Below are 20,999 nucleotides of genomic sequence, written 5' to 3'. Positions count from 1 at the left end.
AAACCCTCCTGTTTCCAATAAACGATAAAATAATTAAAAATTTCAAAGTTATGAGGAGAAAGGAGGGGTAAGAAAAAGTATCTTTTGCATTTAATTGTAATTTAAATGAAAATTATTTTTTAATTATGGCATGTCAAATAATTTGTTTAAAAAAAGATACAACAGAGTAAACTCAAAAAAAAAAAATGAAACAAACAAGAGCTAAGTAGTACAAATTTACTTAAAATTAATCAAAAGCAAGTAATAATTAAAAAAGCTCATGAAAATTTTAAAAGCATAAAGACTAAATTTTTGAGAGAAATATTTTTACTTTTGGTTATAAAAAATGAATAAATAATTTTAATTGTAATTAAAAAATATTATTTTTTTAACACTTTAAAAAATTATAAAAAACTAAAATAATTTTTAGAAAGCTTAGAGTAGGAAAACTAGGAATGAGCGTGTCTCAACAAAAAATTTATTAATCATTGTATCTAAATCCATTTTGCCGCATATTTTTAATATGCCAATGAAAATCATATAAATTAAATAAAAATGCAAGATTAAATTTTTAAATACTAAACTTTATTTTTTTATAATTTATTTCTAAATGGAAAAACAATACAATAATTTACACTTCCTTTAGAGATTTAAAATTCATTATTATCAGCATCCATCGGCTATTTTATGAAAATTAAATAAAAGTCAAATTCTAACTATAAATTTAACATTTTTAAAATTTACTTTTGAAATTATAAAAACTGTAAATTTGTTCAGAGTTAGTCAATGATTTAGAAAATAAAATAACAAAATTTAAATTTACAGACTTTTGTAAAAGTAAAAAAATTTTTAATTGCCAAGCAAGAGTTTACACTAAGTTTAAAGATAAGTAAGAACATATTTATATTTATTTTTAAGCACAAAAAAATATTCTCTTGAATTAAAAATAAGTATATCTAAAAACTAGATGATAAATATTGAGTTCTGTTTTTTAAATATGGTTTTAATTTGTTAATTTATTTTGTTTGAAAGAAACAATGTTTTTTTAGTAAAGGTTATGAATTGCTTGAATTATGAAAATTGAATTTATTAAAATGCTTTGATTAAATTTTTTGTTTATTGGTGTAAAATATTCTTTTTGATCAAAATTTTGATTGAGTTTTTTTATAAGATGTGTAAAATAGTGAAGGTAGAAAGAAAGACAACCTTTAAGGCAACAAATAGGATTAAATTGAATTATTCAATTAATGTAAAATAGCCCTTTTAGCAACAATAATTTGCAATTTTTAAACATGATAACACATCTTTTTTAATAAAACTTCAATGTTTGAGTATTTATAGCCATACAAATTTAAATGTTATGCATTCTTTACCCAGTAAAATAAAAAAAAACTAAACAAATTAATAAGTAAAAATTAAATTATAAAAAATAGCAGTATAAAAGAAGTAAATAAACTAATAACTCAAATTAATACAAATGCTAACAAAATTGGACATTTTCGGTAGTTAAATTTAGCTAAGATTTAACAAGTATTCAACATATAAAACTAAATTTGGCTCGTTTGTCACTATTTTGATTATTGGGTTCATATTCTTTCGTTTGTTTTTCATAATTTAAGACGTTGTTTAAAGAGTTAATCCTTAAGTTATTTATAGTGAAAGATAAGTTGATGATCCAGCTCCTTTTTAGGTATCAAGTGAAACTTTTCCTATAGCTTTCGGTATGGAAGATACTGTTACATCTAATTATTATATTGATGAAAGCATTTATACTGTTTCCGCTTCATGGAATCAAAAGGTAAAAAAACTGAATGAAACTTCAAATCTATATGAATAAGAATGGTAGAAGGTGAATATAGAATTAAAACCTTGTACATAAGAAAATTTCAAAAACAAAGACAATCTTCATTATTATCTAAAATTGAATTACACAAATATGTATTGCCTGCCACCAGATTCAATTTTTTAAATCTAAGGAGATTATACATCTGACATTTATTCAGAAATTCAACTAAAAGTTAAAAAATGCACATAAAATTGCAAGCCAGATGATGTGATTAATAAATAACTGCTGAATTCTAATTTTGCAATGCAATTATCTGACTCTTATGTGGACCCAACTGTGAAAGATAATCCGTTTAAGGTCTATTCAAGAGATATGTTCTGGCCGACAAGCATTCTTATGCCAAAAATAGTGTATTTGTATCTGAGAAATAACTATGTCTACTCTGATTTTGGTTGGTTTTTTTCAGATTTTATTTCTTAAAGATTTCCAGCATACAGTTTTTACGAGTCTTCTGTAACTTATATTTTAGCCTTATTTATTTCCACTAATCAAAGAGATTAATTTTAAATAACCAATCAAATTTTGATTAAATTTATGTTTAATTTTTGCAAGTATTTTCTAATAAATTATTGTTTTCTTTTTCATTCATTAATTTTGTTTGTGGGATTGAATTAACATTTTGATATTTATAATAAAGATTTTTCCACCATAGTTCTAAGATTACTACTTGAGCATAGTGTTTAGGTTTGAAAAGCAAAAAGAGGGCTCCTTCAAAAGGTCATATTAAAGTTTTAACAATATAATATCTGAAATAGGTGGTTTTACTTAAAGTCTCTTAGCAATAGGATATTTGATATGTACAAAGGTTTCATAGCTAAAACTAAATCAAAGATTAATTAAGCAGGCATTTAATTTTGAAGACTCAGTTAAATCAGATAACAATACAAATGAAAAATAAATTGTTGTAAATGAGCTTAAAGAAAAACTGAGATTCAATAAATAAAATAATACTTAGCAAATGAATACTACTTAGTAACTCTAAGCAGAATACACACAAATAAATTAGAATTAATTCAGTCCTCATAGGAAATTAACTGATTTAAAAAAACGATTTGATATTTCTGTAAGTGGCTAGAATAGCAGAAAACATTCAGTTATTAATACTCCTACTTAATCATATCAAAGTGCTACTAATATTTAGATTGATCAATAATCGCAATTTTAATTTTTGCATAAAACAAAGTAAAAGAATGAAAATCAACTCTTTGATTTAAAATTTAGAGTTAGTGATTTGAACTAAAAAACAATCGAATCAAGCAATAAAGTGAATGAGCAAGGCATAAAAATACAGGATTTAGGCAAATAAATAAATTTGCAAGATTGTAAAACTAGTTCCCCAAATCGAAGATTTTCTAAAAAACAAAAAGACACAGAAAATAGAAATATAACATAAAATGAACAAAAGCAAATTTTAGGTTACCTTCTTTCAGAAAAGTGCGGGAGTTTCATTAGGAGTCCTTCAAAAAAAAATACTGAAATATTACAAAACTTAAGCTAAAAGTAAGCAAATAAATTGAAAAAAATAATTTAAAAGTAAGATGGCAAGCTTGTTGAAGATTATTTTTAAAAATTAATGAATGAATAAACAAACAGCATGAAAATGACTGTTTGGGACTACTTCAAATCCCTTATTTTTCCTTTTGGGAAGATGAAAAAAAAGCAAAAAATCATTGATTATAGTCTAGAAAAGCTCTATTAAAAACTTGACATCTTTTACATAGTAAAAAAGTTATTTGAAGTGGATAAATTAAAAAGACTTTTACTTGACTCTGATCAAATATAGCTATTTGAATATATGCCAAAACCAACAATAAATCCTGATATAGCTTAATATAAGAGTGGGAAAGATAAATAGCAGAGTGAATTAGATTTGCTTTATCAGGATAACCGATCTGAAATTGAAAAGGCAAAAGATGCTTATTTTGCATATAAGAATATATTAAATAAATAAGATCCTTCTATTTTAGATTACAAAATTATGAATTTACTGGATTCAAATTTGATTGGAATCTTTGGAGGTTTGTCAAGCGATGAAGATATCACCAATAATAATTCAATCAAGGATGAAGCTTCTTAAGAGAATGCTTCAGAATCATACTCCCCCTAATATAAAATGTAATAAACTAACAACACTAATTATTGCACTTAAGAATTTCAACAAATAAAATGTAAAGAAAAGTGTTTTAAAGTTGAGATTTTATCAAACTTAAGTGAATTAGAAAAAAGTTGTGACTAAGTCCCAATAGAAGAATTACTTTAATTACCTAAAGAATTTTATTCTAAATAAAACGAAACAGGTTTAATATAGTGAAGTTAAAAAAACAATTTATAATTATCATCACCAACATTACTCTTCATCATATCACGTCACTATCATCATTTCTTTATTGCCTATAATTTTATAGCTTTATTATATTTCTTCTGAAAACTGATAAATATATTAATTTTGTTAATTTATTTATTATTTTCATCAATTTTAAGGTTAATTAAATTTGTAATACATATTAAGTTATAATTTAATTATATTATTTTCTTTTAATGAATTTTTATTAATAAAATTAAAAAAAACTGGATTAAAATTATTTTTTTATTTATGATTTTTATTTATTAAATAAAAAACTTTATTTTTATGCAATGAAAAGCAATAAATTGTAATAAAATATAATTTTAGGATAATAAATAACAATTAAAATAATTAAACAAACAGTATTAGCATAATATCAAATAGCTTTAAAATAAAATTATTAATTTATATTGAACGAATATTTTTTATCTGTAAATAAATGTATGCATTATTATTGGTTAATTAGTTAATTTAGTAATCAAATTCATTTCTTTTTAAAAGAAAAATTTGCTTGTTTTTAATCATTTTTCAAACTCTAATACCTCTTTAATCATAACTCTAATATAAGATAACAAGTTTCAACTTGCTTTATTAAAATAACATTTTTCAAATCTTTTTACTATTTTTCTTTTCATAAGATCTAGAGCGGGAACGAGAAATTGATCTTCTTGGAGATAATCTTCTTCCCCTCATGTTAAATTTAGCTGCTTATCCTGTTGAAGCATCTGTGCTAGAAAATAATTGTTACTATTATAAAAGAGGATTTAATGGTACTCTTTTGTTTGTTGTGCTTTACTGTGTTTAAACTGAAGCTCCTTCTTTTGGTCTGGCTTCTTCAACTACAATTTTGGTACCAGCTAAACGAGCTCCATTCATTGAAGCTAAAGCTTTGGCTGCAGCATGAGTAGTTGTAAATTCAACAAAAGCATAATCATCTTTCATTAATATATCAACTAATTCACCATAACCTCCAAATGTAATTACAAGATCTTGCTTCTTAATTTAAGGACCTATTTTACCAATGTACAAACGAGTTGTTTTGATTTCTTTTGCTTCATCTTTGGGTCTAGCTCCTTCTACCACTATCTTTGTTCCATTGAGATTATATCCATTCATTTCTTTAACAGCTTAAGCAGCAAAAGAACTATCTCCAAATTCTATAAAAGCATAGTCTTCTTTTCTCATAATATCTGTAATTTCGCCATAACGTCCAAATAAGTTTAAAAGGTCTTCTCTTTGGACACTTTTTTAAAGTCTACCAACATATATTCTAGGATGTTGTGCTAAATCAACATTTTCACTTACTCCCTTTATCTTAGCTGGTTCTGCCATAATTCTGTGACCATTAATAAAACGTCCATCAAGCTCAATAACAGCTTTTTTTGCATCAATTTCATTTGAGTATTCTACAAAGGCATAAGTTTCCTTCATCATAAAATCACTAATGCTGCCGAATGTTTGACAAAGAGCAAAAAGATCTTCTTTGCTTACTCCTGCTGTCTTACCTATATAAACTCTATAGCTCATTTTAATACTGTTATTAGTGACCTAATATATTAATTCCTTTTAAAGATCTGTTTGACTTTTTAAAATTTTCTAAAAACTATGAAGTTTATCTTAGAAATAAATATCTGAAATTTTGTAAAATTGATTATTACTTAATTCTTTAAATTATTGATATAAATAATAAATAGATAGATAGATTCTTTAATTTATTTTCAATTTTTGATAATTTGAATTTATTTCAAAAATTGAATTAGGAGGGAGAGATATCCTCAAATTCTATAAGATTTTTAATATTTAAATGCTCTATCTTATCATTTTTTTAAGTCATTATTAAACACTTTATTATTAATTGAATTCAATGTTATCCAATACAAATTGTATTAATAGATATATTTAAAAACCATTTTATGTTTTCATTTAAAAAATTAAAATATAAAAAGTAAAAACTTTAATATTATAATATTTCTTTGCAAAATTTAAATTAGTTTTTTATAAAAATTAAGTATGTATAAAAAATAACAATATTTTAATTTTCATTACAATAAGAAAAACTAACTAATAAATTGTCTACCATTTGATACTAATATAAATTTATTAATTTAATTGCTACATTTTTGTAAAAAATTGACTAAGATAAGAATAAATTGTTAATATTTTTTATTATAGGGAATAAATTTGATATAATTATTTAATTTAAAGATGATAATAATATATTTATTTGTTTTATTTGATTATTTTTTATTTATAACTAATTCATTCATAATTATTTTTATTTTTGATAAAACATGTTGTTTTCAACTTGAATAAATCTCATCTTATCAACAAAAAAATGATGAATTAGGCTTTAAATATTCAACTATTATTTTGGTTTTATTATTGTTAATTGAGCTAATCTTTTTTAACCTATACTCTATGGAAATTTGCATCATATGTAAATCTTCTTCTATGACTTTGCTTTTCATCTTATTACAAAAGCTGATTTTATGCATTAGATTGGATGGGCTACTATACATTGTGGTGTTAAATTTATTAAGTAGGAGGTTAAATTATACTACCACCCCTCTTATGTACTTTAACCTGTATGATAACTTCTTTCTATGGGTTTTGATCTACCAGATTATTCAACGGTGATACCTAAGAAGAGTTTTTCTGGTTTATAAATTCATCAAATTAATTAAATGTATTGGAATTTGAAGGTATCTTCATTTATTTTTCTAAGTCAATAACTAACTTTTCATTGTAGAACTTTCTGTTTTAGATATATTTTACCACTTTTTTACCAAGTTAAAATTTTTTACATAAAATCTAAGCATTTTTTTATAATTCTAAATCTTTTTCATTTTAATTGTAATTGAAATTTAACTAAGAAGCTGGATGAGACCCATTTTCTGTCATATTTTACTAGCTTGCCATTTATATTCTAAGTTTTTTACCAAATTTAAGAGGACTATTTTCATCATCTTCTTCTAAAAGAGTGTCCAATTAATATAAAGTGGGTTAGTTGTTATTTATTTAAATTGAGGGTTGATTATGCAGCTAAATTGGTTTCTCTAAAGTTTATTACTGTTATAATTATTATTATTATTATTGAGATAAAGAAGGTAGTTAAAGCTAATCATTTCCTTAGACTTTAGTTGAGAAAAAATTCAATTGCATTTTTTAATTAGCCATTGAAGCAGGTACCACTACAACTCTATCAGTAATGTTAGTATTGCTACCATTTGGAGGAAAATAAGAAAAGCTGGCATATTACTAAACTCCATTGTTACTATTTATGCTATTTTTGCTTTCTGAATTTAAACTAAATATGTTATCATTCATTCCTTGAGCATCTAAAGGAATGAAAGTTTAGCTTTTAGCTTAAGAAATTTTGCTTGAACTTTAAATGTAGTTAAGACTTTATGATTACGAGTTTCTCATTGTTTTGGGTGTTGTTGGCAAAAATTAATTGTTCTATTTGCGTATTTTAAAATCTATTCTTTATTTATTTATTTCTGTGAGTCCATCAAGAGTTGGATTTTTAGATTTACTGATTTATTTTAAAATTTCTTGCTTAAGTTAAGTTTATTTTTTGAGCATTGACTCAAATTCATTATGGCTCGAATCAAAAAATAATCTTTCAGCTGAAGTTTCTCTACTGTTGTTAGTACTGGATTAAATTTTATTGTTTGACGAAGGATTACCAAAGGCATAAGTATTTTGAAAGCTTTGAATAGATAATTATGAACTTGTATTTGAATTTTATTAATTGTTTGTTTGTAGATTGAGTTAAATATCTTAGTTGGGATTTCTTTACTTGAATTGATAATTAAAAGATGGAGATTTTTATAATTTATTTTTTTCTTTTATATTATCGCCAAATCCATTGTAGGATTCTAAGATATCTTCCTTGCTCCCTTGTTTTTTAAAAATATTACTCTGAAAACTCTTACGGCCTGTGTAGTTAGTTTCTGGGGTCATTGTTTAATTTTAAGTTTTCATTTAAGAAGGTTAAGGACTTAAGTATGGCTACTGGCGTTTCAAACTTGAACTTTAACTAGAAAAACCATTTTAAATATGAAAATTATTATCTCTCTCTTAATTTTGAACCTAAAGGAAATTATTGTTTAATTCAAGTTTATTTTAATTCTTAGGACTAGACATGGTTTATATTTCCATATTGTAAGATAATTTTCTATACTTTTTGGAACTCATTGACATACCTTATCCTTCCATCTAAGAAGATGCATTATTTTCTAATTAATCATCACTGCCATTTGTGTATATAGGAATGCCACTTTAATTTACTCTGCCTTTAGGTAGACTACTTTCTAAAATGTATTTTGATAAATTTATCTCTTTGACTTTGTTCTAATTAAGAGTATTAATATTCTCCTCATTCTATTTTTGCACATTTTGTATATTTTAAGTGCGTTATTCCTCCCATTTTAATTTTAAATCATAATTTTATTTAAGCTTCTTAACAATATCATATAATTTTCCATAAGTTTGCAAGATCTAATTATTTTAATTTATATATAAAATTAAAACAACAATTTTTATTTTTAATATTTTTTTGTAAATTTTAAATTTATTAAAATTAAAAAATGTTAATTTTAAGATTTTTTACTTGAGTTTTAAAAAAAAAATTTTCGAAAAAAAATGAATTAAAATTGTGGAATAATTATAGAAATCTATGGTATGTAAAATTAATTTAATTAGAATTTAATAATGATTTATACATCTCTTGAAAGAAGGAATACTTAGCAAGTTTCACTAATACAAATAGCTTTTGAGTTTCTACTATGTTATCCTAAAATAATTTCTTCTTCTCCGAAGAAAGAATTTGTGGCTTTAATAATGACTTTTTCTGATTTTTTGATGTTTCTAAATCTTATTTTGAGTTTTTAACTTTCATCTTAGTTTTCTTCATCAATTTAAGTTATTTTTGTGGATATTTATACTTCTCCTTCTTTAATAAAGTAAATTCCACTAATACTTTAATTTTAATTATATATAACATTGTTTCTCTGGAATGTAAAGATTTTCATGAGCTAAATAATAGATAGCAATTTTGAACTAGGAATCTACTTTAAGAAAAAGAATTATTGCAAAAAAATTAATTTCTGCATTTGCATGAATTCGTGAAATTTTCCTAAAAGTTCATGAAAGGCTGACTTAGTTATAACCAAAGTGTAAGAATCTTCCCTTGCTATAATAGATCCAGTTCTATATTAAAATTATTTTAATCATAGTTTAATTTGAAAAAACTTTACCTTTGCTGGTTTGTCATTAATGCAATTTCACCAAATGCTTCACCAGGTAGAAATGTTTTAATATGTCCTAATCTAGGATATATTCTCTCCATGTATTATTCAAATGTTTCATCTGGTAATTCTTCAGGTGTGTTTCTAAACAACTTAACATAAATATCTAAGTTATTACATAAATATAATATTACTTGTATTCTTAGAAATAAGGAATTGAAGGTAAGCCTTTTTCCATTCTTAAGTTATTTTCTTCAATGCATTCACTTTTTGGCATCATAAGATCAAGCTTTCCTTAAATTTATAGTATTAATTAAGAATTAAATAGAGAGATTAAATATAATCTTAAAATTACCTTTGAGTAAAATGTAGTATTTATTACCGTATTCACCTGATTTTTAATAAAAACAAATAATATTTAGAAAAATCCTACTAAACTTTCATAAAAAATAAATTCGCTTAATAAAGCTTATGAATGTTTATGTATTTATTCATTTATTTGGAATGAATACACTGGAATATCTTAATCAAGATAAAAGTATAAGATAATTCATTTATTTTTCGAAACATTTAACATATTTTTCAGTATTTAATTAATTTTATAAAGCAATTTTTGCTACAAAAAGAACCAATTAAAAATTAATATTAATACCATAGTGAAAGATAACATTATTTTTTTCGTGAAACTCCACTTTCATTTATGTTAGCAAGTGATTTCCAAATCCTTGAGCTGTTAATAAATTTTTATGCTCTTTAAATAACTAAAGTCCTTAAATTGCATTTTTAATGAAGTTCTGCTCTTATTTATTCTTTTCTTATTTCATCAAAATATGGATAACAGCCTAATTATGTTAATAAAAAATGTTTAGCAAAAGAACAGCTATTGATTAGATATAAAACTTTACTGAACTATCTAATTCATTTGTTAAATCAACATATTCTTTGTTAAGGAGTTAATTGTACTTTTAGTTGATATCTTTTTGATTTGAATCAACGAAGATACAAGACTACCTTTTGAATCTATTTAGACTCTTAATCAATTTATTATTATTTTGCTCTATTTCTTTGATGTCATCTACCTAATCTACTAAATTAAACTAAGCTTCTAAGTTCTCCATCTCGAAGCTTGTTTATTATCTCAATTCTGTCATCTAAACGAATTTGTTTAGTTATAAAACTGCTACTAAATTTAAGTTTTCTTGTGAAAATTTGATATAATTTTTGCTAGCTTTTGATTCTTGAATATATTTTTTTTAGATTCTTATTGATAGAAATTATATTTATGTTATTTTTAATGTTTTTTTACTAATTATAAAGGAATGGAAGGAATTAGCCAGTCAGCAAAATAATATGTAATAGCTAATATATAGATTCTTTTTAAAAAGTATGTTAGTATCTATTTTTTGTTTGATAAATTGATGTATTTTTTTCGATCAATTAATAATTTAATAGAACAAACTAAACATTTATTTTCTAACTTCAGGTCTATTAGTTAGTTTCTTAAATACACTATAATCTACTAAGCAAATAGCTTAATTGTTAATAAAATAGTATTTTTCTTTAAGCATGCTCCTTCATAAACTAACTTATTTCTCCTATTTTAAATTAATTACATTGATATTATGCTATTTTAGTTGAGTTTAATGGTTTACAACAAGGAATTCAATCCAATATATTTTTCTTTATCTATTCTGATAGAAATGTTACAAAATTTCTATAAATATATTTGTGTTGGCAAAAACTGTCTATATATAGAATATTTTTAGATAAGAACCTGAAAATTTTAAAGTAAATTACCTATGTCATATCATCACTTAGATCACAAAAGATCTTTTTTTAATTCTTAGTTAATGTTTTCCATAAAGGTATTTTTATGTATTAAATTAAATCTCTATAATAAATAAAATTACTTCTCTGTAAATGAAAAGGTCAAAATATATTTTATAAAAGAAGATTTTAAGAAAAATAAATTAAATCTTCAAAAAAAAATTAGCAAAAATTTTATCTGCTTTTGTTTTGAAGATTAAATCAAAAATTAAAAAAATAAATGCATATCATAACTTTTTTTATCAATGATAAAAATTATTCATTTAGCTTATTTAAATATGAACTTTAAATGAAAATAGAAAGTAAAATTAAGGAGTTATTTGATGCAAATTTTATTTAAATAATTTCAAATGCTCGAAAGTAATTCCTAAAAAAATATAATTTTTTTTATAAAAAATATAAAAAGGAAAAACTGAAATAGACAATTAACATTAATTGATATTTTAGATACAAAAAAAGTTTCAAAGGCAAACGAAAAATGCATTTTAAGTAATAATTATTGATAACAATTTAAATATAAAACTTGCGTTTGTTTCTATTATAAAACTTGCCATATCCTCTTATTTGTTAAAGTTCTTTTGTTTTAGTATAGTTAATATGTGGTATAAAGTTAGTTAAAGTGTATATATTTAGTACATATTAATATAAATTGCTTAAGTAGATTGTTTTCTCTTGAGATAATTTAATGTTAATTTATTTAATTTATGAATCAAAAGGATTTTAATTATAAATAAATTTATTTATATTTTAGTAGAAAATAGTTTATGATTTAAAAGTTAAACATCTTAAACCATACTATTCAAATTTCTTCATATTCATTGTTTAAAAGCAGCACAAACATATGAATTTTCCTCTTATTCCTCATTTTTTATTGACTTTAAAAATTGATTGTCAGTATGTGTGTATTTATTTAGTTGTTTGTAAGAATACAAACAAAAACAACAATGAATATCTAATTTAGTTTAGGATTTATGTATTTATTTGGTAGTATTTTCCATATTAATGGACTAAAAAATTAATTAATTAATAATTGAAGATTTAATATTTTTTATATAAGTTGTATTATTAATTAAATTAAACTCAAAATTGATTATTATTATATTTTACTTATTATTTGCTTAGATGTGTAAAGGAGAATAAAGCATTCTTGATAAAAATTATTTTATTTTATTATCATTTTTGCAAATTTTAGAAATATTTTATATCTCATGATTTAGTTTCAAGATTTTAACTTGATTAAATCTTAGCTGAAGGAGCTGTGCTTAGTACTTAAAAGCTATTGCTTCTACCACCATTATCATTTTTATTCAAGAAATGTTGAAGGATAGTATTCAAAGCAGGATTTATTTAATTATTGAATAGCTTTTGGGCTTGGTTAAGGCGTGTGGAAGAAGTCATTTGAGGAGACATAAAAGCATTCATAGCTCCTGGTAATGATGCGCCTATATTATTACTGCTATTTATTTTGTAGGAGTTTTATTAGTTGCTTGAATAGTTTTCAGGATTTTCAATTTGTAGTTTTATCAAATTGGTTTATTGTTTTTATGATTAATTAATATTTTACTAAAAATTAATAACTCCTGTTTACACATCACCTTTGAATTTACTTTGGACGGGTAATGGACTTAAAGGCATGGTAGTATTCATTTAAAGACTATTGTTAAAAATAGAATTAAATTTAGCATCATGCATATTTATGTTATTTTAGGATTATTCAGTTGACAAGCTAGCATCAGTATTCATTTTAGTCCTAATTGACCTATCTTAGTCAAAATCGTGGTCAAAGCTTTGTTCATCTGCTTTTCCTTTTATTTTATACATATTTTCCTTGATCATGAATTTAAGCTTTTCGCTTGAAGGACAAACTTTGCTTGGAGGCGATTATAGAGTCATTCCCTTAATTAAAAGAGAATTTTAATCGCTCTGCAAACTGTTATTCTAAGCTTGGCTATTCACACTTTAAGGTTAGCTTTTGCTTATAGGATTTTAGATTTAATTCAATTCTAAATTATACATTTTGTTAGAGCTTATGTTTTCAGATTTCATAATTTTTTTTTATTTGTTAGTAGGGTTTTGAGAACAGGCAGCAATATGATCAGAAATGCTTGACTTGTAAAAACTTTGGTCACAAAAAGAACACTTAATAGAAGGATACATGCTGCAGTTTCCTATGTGTGTGTTAAATTACTCGTATGGTACATTAACAGAGCATTTCGAGCAAAAAATAGTTTTCGTGCAGCGATATTGAACATGGACGCTCAAATGAGAAGATGGAACTTCATTTTTACAAAATTGGCATGGGATTAACTTTAAAGGACATGAATTTTAGTGCTATTTATAATTTAAAGAGAAGAGATAAATATTTTAATTAAATATTTAATTTTGTATAAAATTATGTAAAAATATTTAAAGAGAGACATTTCAATCTAAGTAAAGCATGATCGAAGATTACCGATAAAAAATTAAATTAGTTTTCTATTATTCGAATGCATTAGTTTTAATTTACACTAATTAATTCAGATTCTAGTACTTTTAATTATATGAAGATAATTATTTATATACCAGTGGTTTTTAGTTGCGTATTTATTTATTTGTTTAATTATCTATATCTTTATCTCCTGGTAGTATTTATTTCATTTGCTCATATCCTCCAAATATATACATAGAAAGGTAGGTTAATATGATTGATATTAATACATGAGAAATAAAAATAAAGTATAAAAAAACAATACTGTTCATATTTTTATTTTTCCTCATACAATATCTTTTCACTAACCATTTAATTCAAATATTTAGCTTAAATTTAAAGCAAAAGATGAAGTATGAAAAGCTTGTTATGTAAAATTACTTTAGTTGGTTGCATTCCTTATTTAATAAAATTATTAATACTTTGTCTTAAAAATAATTTTTAACTATTAAAAATGAATTCATGATATTTTATGTGATTAATTTTGTCTTTTTAGAAATTGTTTATGTTTGAAATTATTCTCAGCATTTATTGTCAAACCTTAGGTTATTTATAGCTAGGTTATATAAAATCTTCAAAATAAATTATGTTGTCATTAATATTATTGGCTTTTCAGATAGCTGGAATTAATCAAATCATGCTTACTTATTTATTCTCTCTATTTTAACATTTTTAAATATATATTCATTACCTATTCAATTTGCTGTCTTAAAACATTTTTATAGCAATGGATACAGCTCACTAAGTCCTTCTTTTCTTTTTTAGTAGTAGGAAGTGCAGACATCGGAATTATTGGAGCTGATTCTCTCTTTTTGCTTTCTTGGGTAATTGGGGGTTTTACAAAATTTTCTGAACCTTTAGATTTCTTAAACCTGCAATCCTGCTAGTGCAATTCAAATGAATTGTAAGATAAGTAAGCTTAGCAGCCATTTAAGCTGTTTGGGCACATTAAATTAATTTTTTAAAGTTATTTCAAAATATTTTCTCCTGCACGAATGGTAATTAATATCTTTTAGCAAGTATTGCATTTTTTATTTTATTTTGTATAGTTTTTATTTGCGCATGAGTGACAATAGTAGGTAGGACACTCTGTGCATTTTACTGGATCCCATAATAAGTCTTTGCAGTGAGAACACAAATACTAACTTTCTTACTTATTTTTCTAAATCTCAATCAAAAACTGACTGAAATTTCGAATATATTTTGTAGTTAAATTCTATGGTCTAGGTTAGCCTATTGGTATTATCCTATTTAATTTAATATAATATATAATTTAAATAAACTGTATACTTTATTTTCTATTATTATTTCCTATTGATAATATTAAATATATAATAATTGTTTGTTTGTTTGCTTATTTATTCTTTTGAAGAGTAAGTAAAAATTTCTAACTAAAGTAATATACAATGCTATTACTAAATTATATCTAAAAAGCATAAAATCAAATACAAAAATATTTACTAATTGTTTTCACCGCTTGTAGGTGCCTATATAATTTTTTTAAAATAGGAGGGATCGTTTACGGTCTAAAACAAATTTAGTTTCGCTAATTAAGAAGGGTTAGCAACAACCAGAGGTGATATTTCTGCTGCCTTATTAGTAATTTTAACAGGGGAGCTGCTAAAATTTTATCTTTCATTTGTAGAAACTTGTTTGCGATGACTTATAAACTGAAAATTTGCTTGATTTGGCTGCACTGTATTTTAAATCAAGGCCTAATCTTTATTGAGCTGCATCGGAACGCTACTTAACATATTCTTTGAAATCTACTATTGTTGTTGCTGTTACTACTGTGCTACTGATTGGGTTATATTATTGGTTGCAGTACTCATTTTCAACCTCTTTAAATTTCAGTAAAATCTATGTTTTGTTTTGTATTTTAAATAGGATATATGAATTTATGTGCGTATGTATGTATGAATATCTTCTTCTATTTATTTTTTAATTATTTGATCACTAAAACTAATTCTCTTCAAGATATTTATAAATAAATAAATATATCAAATAATTCAGTCTTATTATCTTCTTTTTTGTGAGCAATTTTAATTATATAAATTATACTAATGGTGCTTTTTTTAATTTATTTTTTATTTGATTCACTCTTGTTTATAATATAGTCAATTTCGCTCTCTTTCTTAAAGTTTTTGTTTTTCTTTCTAAAAATAAATAATTATCATTTGCTTTCCTTAGTTATCCAAATAATTGAGCAGCAGATGAGCATAAATTCATAAATTTATATTCAAAGATAGTTGAATGGAAAAAATTAGTGAACATATTGTGAATGGTTTTCAAATTAATTTACCATTAAAATCATGCTATTTATGTTTGTAATTTTAAATTACTCTAAGTATTTAAAGCTTTTAATTATCACAATTTTGTGTTTTATATATATCTTTTTTAAGCAGTATTTGGTGTTATTTTTATCATTAACATTTCTCTAACTCATTTGAGATAGAAATTGTATATTTCCTATCTAAATTTATATTTGTGATATCTACAATTAAAAAATTAATCCAATTAAAAAAAATATCAACTCACTTTACACCTTTCACTTTTAAACAAAAGAATGTTTTGCTGATCTAAAAAATTAGCCTAATAATACTGTTTTATTTTTTGATGCTTTAAAAAAAAGCACTGGCATCTTATTAGATTCGAGTAAACCAATCAATTCTTAATATCTAAAAGCTTTTATAATTAAATATCTGGATCTTTAAAGTATTCTACTTAAGGTTATTAAGTAGGAATAATAAATTATTTATAATTAAATTTTTAATGATTGGATATTAAACAAAGTATTTGGTTGAATGATTTTATCAATAATTCTTCCTCACTACATTTTTTTTATTCTTTATTTCAAAAATATACAAATTTCTATATAAAAATGAACCTTAGATATTAAACTGAAATGTATTTTTTACTTTCCTAATTCACCTGTAACAAAATAAGAATTTAAATTAAGTATATTTTATAGCAGCAAGATTAATAAACAATTAAATTTGAAGTTATTTTTTATTTTGAAAATTAGTATTTATTAACAAATTATTATTAATCAAATATATCATAAACTATTATAAAAATTCAAAATATCCACATAGTGTATTATTTTTACAGATATAAAACATTTTTTTAAACAAATTTATAAACAATTTTTATTTAAAATAAATTTAGATTGTTCCTTTGTAAGACTAAAAATGAAAAAAAAAATTATTGATATTTCACTTTGATTTAGCTTTATTTGCAAAAGAATGCTAAACCAATTCAACTGAGCTTATTTACTAACTCAAATCTATCTATTTCATTAAAGAAAATTTATATTTTTGTAAGATTAAGAAAATATTAACAATTTGATATAATTGTAGTTTATATTAGCAATTTAACAAATATATAATTATGATCAAACAATCAATCACGCACAAATTAAAAATAAGATCAAATTTACAAACTATTTTATTTCATAGTAATTAGAATATACCTTATCTTCTAAGAAAAAAGCTCAGATTTGAAATTTAAAAAAGATAAAATGTTAAACATAATGAAAACCACCAAAATTTTGAAAAAATATTGAATATTGTATTTGAACGCTTTTTATACTATATATTTATATATTAAATACAATTTATGAATTTTATTGAATCTTGCCTTTACATACTTTTTCATAAATTCTTTTATTTATTTTTTAAATAATAAATTAAGAATAATCCAGGTATTAAAATATAATGCTATCCAGTTCATCATATTTTAATACCTGGATTAGCAATATAAATGAATTATAAGGAATATAAGTTCAATGTGTTTTGAATGGAATTAGTCATATTTTGAAAGACAAATCACATTATTATTTAAAAGCAAAAAAAAAAGAAAAAAAAGTTTAAATTAAAAAAATTCTGAATTTTTTAGTTTTTCTGCATCTTAATTTAACTATCACAACAAGTCACAAAGAATAATTAATACTTTAGTCCCATACATTTTCAGTAGATAGATTGACAACAAAAATGTCTCAAGAATAGATTGATGAAGTTAAAAAATATTTGAAAATTAAAGACTTTTATGAGTTACTTGGAGTCCCTAAAGATGCTAATCAAGAATAAATTAAAAAGGCATATAAAAAATTAGCATTAAAATTCCATCCAGATAAAAACAAAGCTGAAGGATCAAAGGAAGTATTCAAAAAAATTGCATAAGCTTATGATTGTTTAACAAATCCTGATAAAAGAGCTGTTTATGATAGGTATGGAGATGAAGAGCCTGAATAACATTATCATCATTATCGTTAGTAATTCCATGATGATATTTCCGCTGAAAATCTCTTTGAAAAGCTTTTTGGAAACAGGAATCCCTTTTTTTAATTTGATTAAGCAAGCTTTAGGGCAACAGGACCTGGAGGAGCATAAGTCTTTTACACATCATTTGGAGGAAATCCTATGAATGGAGGAATGCCAACAATATTTGAAATTTTCAATCAAATGGGCTAACAATAACAACGAAGAAATGTATAAGGTTTTCGCCAATCTAATAGAAATTCTCACCGTGAAAGTCATGTTAGTGATGAAAATGGTGAAGATTTAGGACATTAGTAATAGTAAGGATAATAATAAAATCAATAAAACAATCAATCTTAGCAACAAAATAAAAATAAATTATTTTCGCTTCTATAGCTTTTACCTCTCTTTTTGCTTTTCTTTAGCATATTTTTCAATAATTTAGCTTCTTAGAGTCCTCTTTATTCAATGGAATACTCTAAGTCATATGATATAAAGAGAGAAACTAAATTATTGCACGTAAATTATTATGTTGCATAAGCCTTTGTAGATAAAATGAGAGCAGAACCAACTTGGTTAAAAGAAATAGAAAGGTAAATCGAATCCGAAACAGTCTAAAAGTTAAAAGAATAGTGTTTCTAATATGAATAAACTAGAAAACAGCTAACTGTTTAGCTTTAGGCTGCCCGTAGTGATAACGATAAAACATATTACAATAACAAACTTAATTCTCTGAAAAACACAAGCTGCAGTTAATTAGACAAATTTAGAAAAGACTATCATATAGATTTAGAAGCAGTTTTTTCATGATAAAATATCATTTATTTATTTGTTTGACTGAAAAATTAAATAAACAAACGGATTTATTGATTTACTAATTAACCAACCAACCTACAATTAATTAATTAAATTAATTTTAGAAAAAACCAACTTAAAAATAAACGAACCAATAAACAAAAAAGACAAACATAATATGATGGATGGATAATATTTATAAACATGGTACAAAAGATTTAAATTGTTTGATATTAAATATATTACATTTAAACATTTATCAACTATACATACATATATATATATACACATATACACACTAAAAGTTACTCAATGTGTCTTAAAAACCTTACATTAAATTTATTATTATTTTTAACACTGTAAAAAAGTTATTTATATTTAACTTATGAATTCTTTGTTATATCTTGATGTTCAATTTTAAAACATTTCATTTAAAAAACTAATTATAAAAATCTAATTAAAATTTAAAACAAAATTATTTTTGTTTCCAGTTATTTTGTCAGACGAAAAGATAACTCTAAAGCAAATTTATCTATTTATAGATATGAACAAAGTAATAATATATTTTAATGTTAAAAATCAATAAAGATTAAATAAAATATTAAAATAATAACTTTAGAATATAGTATTTTTTAATTTAATATTTAAGAATATTAAATATTATTTGCAAAATTAAAAATTATTAAAGATTTTATTTTTGTATTATTTTTTCTTGTTTAAATAAAAATGTACTATCTTAGTGATAGTTTATATTATTAATTCTTTTAAGCTTACTTTGCTTTCATTAGGAAAAGATTAAATTTATTTAATTTTAGATTTTTGTAAATTTCAAATAAAAATAATTTAAAGTTAAGTAAATTTTTTTGTGCATTAATAAAATTTAATTTTAAAAATTAATTAAAATTCATTTTGTAGTATTTCCTTTTAATCTAAATTATTGAATTTATTCAATTTATCATAGATTATTTATGAGTAATTAATAACAAATTCATTTGTTAATATTTCCTAAAAAATAGTTTTTTTATTTTAAAAATTAATTTTGTCTTAAAACATATTTATTTTATTTGCATTTAGATATTACTTTAAATAATTTACAGAATAATCAGATAAAAAATATAAAATCCACCATTGATTTATTCACTAGATTTAACATTACTTATTTTAATTTGAAAAAAAGTAAAAGAAATACTTTCTTAAAGAGTTTTCCCAAGTATCTGTCTGTGTTTTTTTTTTAATTAAAATTAAATTTTATTAATATTAAAATTCATAAAACTAGTAAGTAATATTTAAGATTTGTATAATTTGATCTGATGTCTATTTAAAAGTTAGCCAGTAGTATTTATAATCAAAATTTATATGAAAAATTCAATATAAAGATATTAGATTTTTACTGACTCTACAATTATATTTGGAGTATTTTATATATTTTTAGTTCCTTTTATTTTAGATGTAACTTAGATTTCATCTCAATATAAAAATGAATAATAAATAGGCACTTTTAGTTTAAATTATTCGTAAACCCTTTTTCTAATAAAATAAATGGTTATAAATAATGTGCTTTTTGGAATACTTTTTTAATTTAAAAATACAAAATATTAAATATTTTTGTAATTCGTAAATTGTATTTACAGTAGTTAAAGATACCTCTTAAATTCCTATTTATTATTGGAAACGGATGGATAAAAGTAATTATTTTGTTGGCCTGAACTACCTAAAAGAATAAATAAGTGGGAGTAATAAAGTATTTAATGGACACCACTTTTTAAGAAGAAAATTTAAATATTAATAATAAATAAATTTTCATCATAAAAAAAGTAGAAAATCAGAATTTAAAATTTAACAAGGAAAATTTAAAATATAATTAAACTTTTAGGCAAGATATATTGATGAATAGTTAATAATGAATATTAATTCATTCTTTCATTTGTTTAGAAGGATACCATTCCAATTTTAATATAAGAATTAATATTTAATGAGAAATTAATTGAAGCCAATCACAAATAAAAAGAAGCCAATAAATAAAATTGTTTGTAAATAATTAGCAATAATTAAAAATAAGAAGAAGGAGAAGAAATTTAATAAGATTAAGAAATCGATCAGCTAAGAATATATCTATAAAATAAAAAGTGTAAAATCAACCAATATTTCATTTTTTTCAAAACAGAAATCTAATAATTGATCATCTGTATTACCCAAAATAGTATCATATATATTTGTTAATTTAGAAAAA

At 22.9% G+C, this 20,999-nt stretch overlaps 5 protein-coding genes across 5 annotated transcripts; 2 read left to right on the top strand and 3 right to left on the bottom strand. All coding sequences in view use genetic code 6, as the record gives it.

The window, feature by feature from the left end:
* Window positions 1–1,456: 1,456 nt before the first annotated feature.
* TTHERM_00094110 (transmembrane protein, putative) lies at window positions 1,457–4,136 on the top strand (the record flags this gene model as incomplete). The annotated part of the gene is made up of 2 exons (XM_001012865.2): window positions 1,457–2,278; window positions 2,463–4,136. The coding sequence occupies 2 exons, from the start codon at window positions 1,457–1,459 to the stop codon at window positions 4,134–4,136; spliced, it is 2,496 nt and encodes an 831-aa protein (XP_001012865.2).
* Window positions 4,137–4,775: 639 nt separating this feature from the next.
* TTHERM_000094109 (RNA recognition motif protein) lies at window positions 4,776–5,696 on the bottom strand (the record flags this gene model as incomplete). The annotated part of the gene is made up of 1 exon (XM_012796717.1): window positions 4,776–5,696. The coding sequence occupies one exon, from the start codon at window positions 5,694–5,696 to the stop codon at window positions 4,776–4,778; it is 921 nt and encodes a 306-aa protein (XP_012652171.1).
* Window positions 5,697–6,527: 831 nt separating this feature from the next.
* On the bottom strand, window positions 6,528–10,572 carry TTHERM_00094120 (cyclic nucleotide-binding domain protein; the record flags this gene model as incomplete). The annotated part of the gene is made up of 7 exons (XM_001012866.2): window positions 6,528–8,672; window positions 8,897–9,383; window positions 9,431–9,565; window positions 9,616–9,715; window positions 9,777–9,812; window positions 10,074–10,263; window positions 10,327–10,572. 7 exons carry the CDS (start codon window positions 10,570–10,572, stop codon window positions 6,528–6,530), a joined length of 3,339 nt encoding a protein of 1,112 aa, XP_001012866.2.
* A 1,882-nt stretch (window positions 10,573–12,454) lies between these two features.
* Window positions 12,455–15,547, bottom strand: TTHERM_00094130 (hypothetical protein; the record flags this gene model as incomplete). The annotated part of the gene is made up of 3 exons (XM_001012867.2): window positions 12,455–13,579; window positions 14,407–14,962; window positions 15,177–15,547. 3 exons carry the CDS (start codon window positions 15,545–15,547, stop codon window positions 12,455–12,457), a joined length of 2,052 nt encoding a protein of 683 aa, XP_001012867.2.
* Window positions 15,548–17,413: 1,866 nt separating this feature from the next.
* TTHERM_00094150 (DnaJ domain protein) lies at window positions 17,414–18,784 on the top strand (the record flags this gene model as incomplete). The annotated part of the gene is made up of 1 exon (XM_001012869.2): window positions 17,414–18,784. The coding sequence occupies exon 1, from the start codon at window positions 17,432–17,434 to the stop codon at window positions 18,782–18,784; it is 1,353 nt and encodes a 450-aa protein (XP_001012869.2). The 5' UTR covers window positions 17,414–17,431.
* Window positions 18,785–20,999: the final 2,215 nt, after the last annotated feature.

The sequence above is a fragment of the Tetrahymena thermophila genome (assembly GCF_000189635.1).
Source record: "Tetrahymena thermophila SB210 genomic scaffold scf_8254697, whole genome shotgun sequence".
NCBI lineage: Eukaryota > Ciliophora > Oligohymenophorea > Hymenostomatida > Tetrahymenidae > Tetrahymena > Tetrahymena thermophila.
The sequence above is the reverse complement of the archived record's forward strand: the minus strand, read 5'-3'. Positions and strand labels throughout refer to the sequence as shown.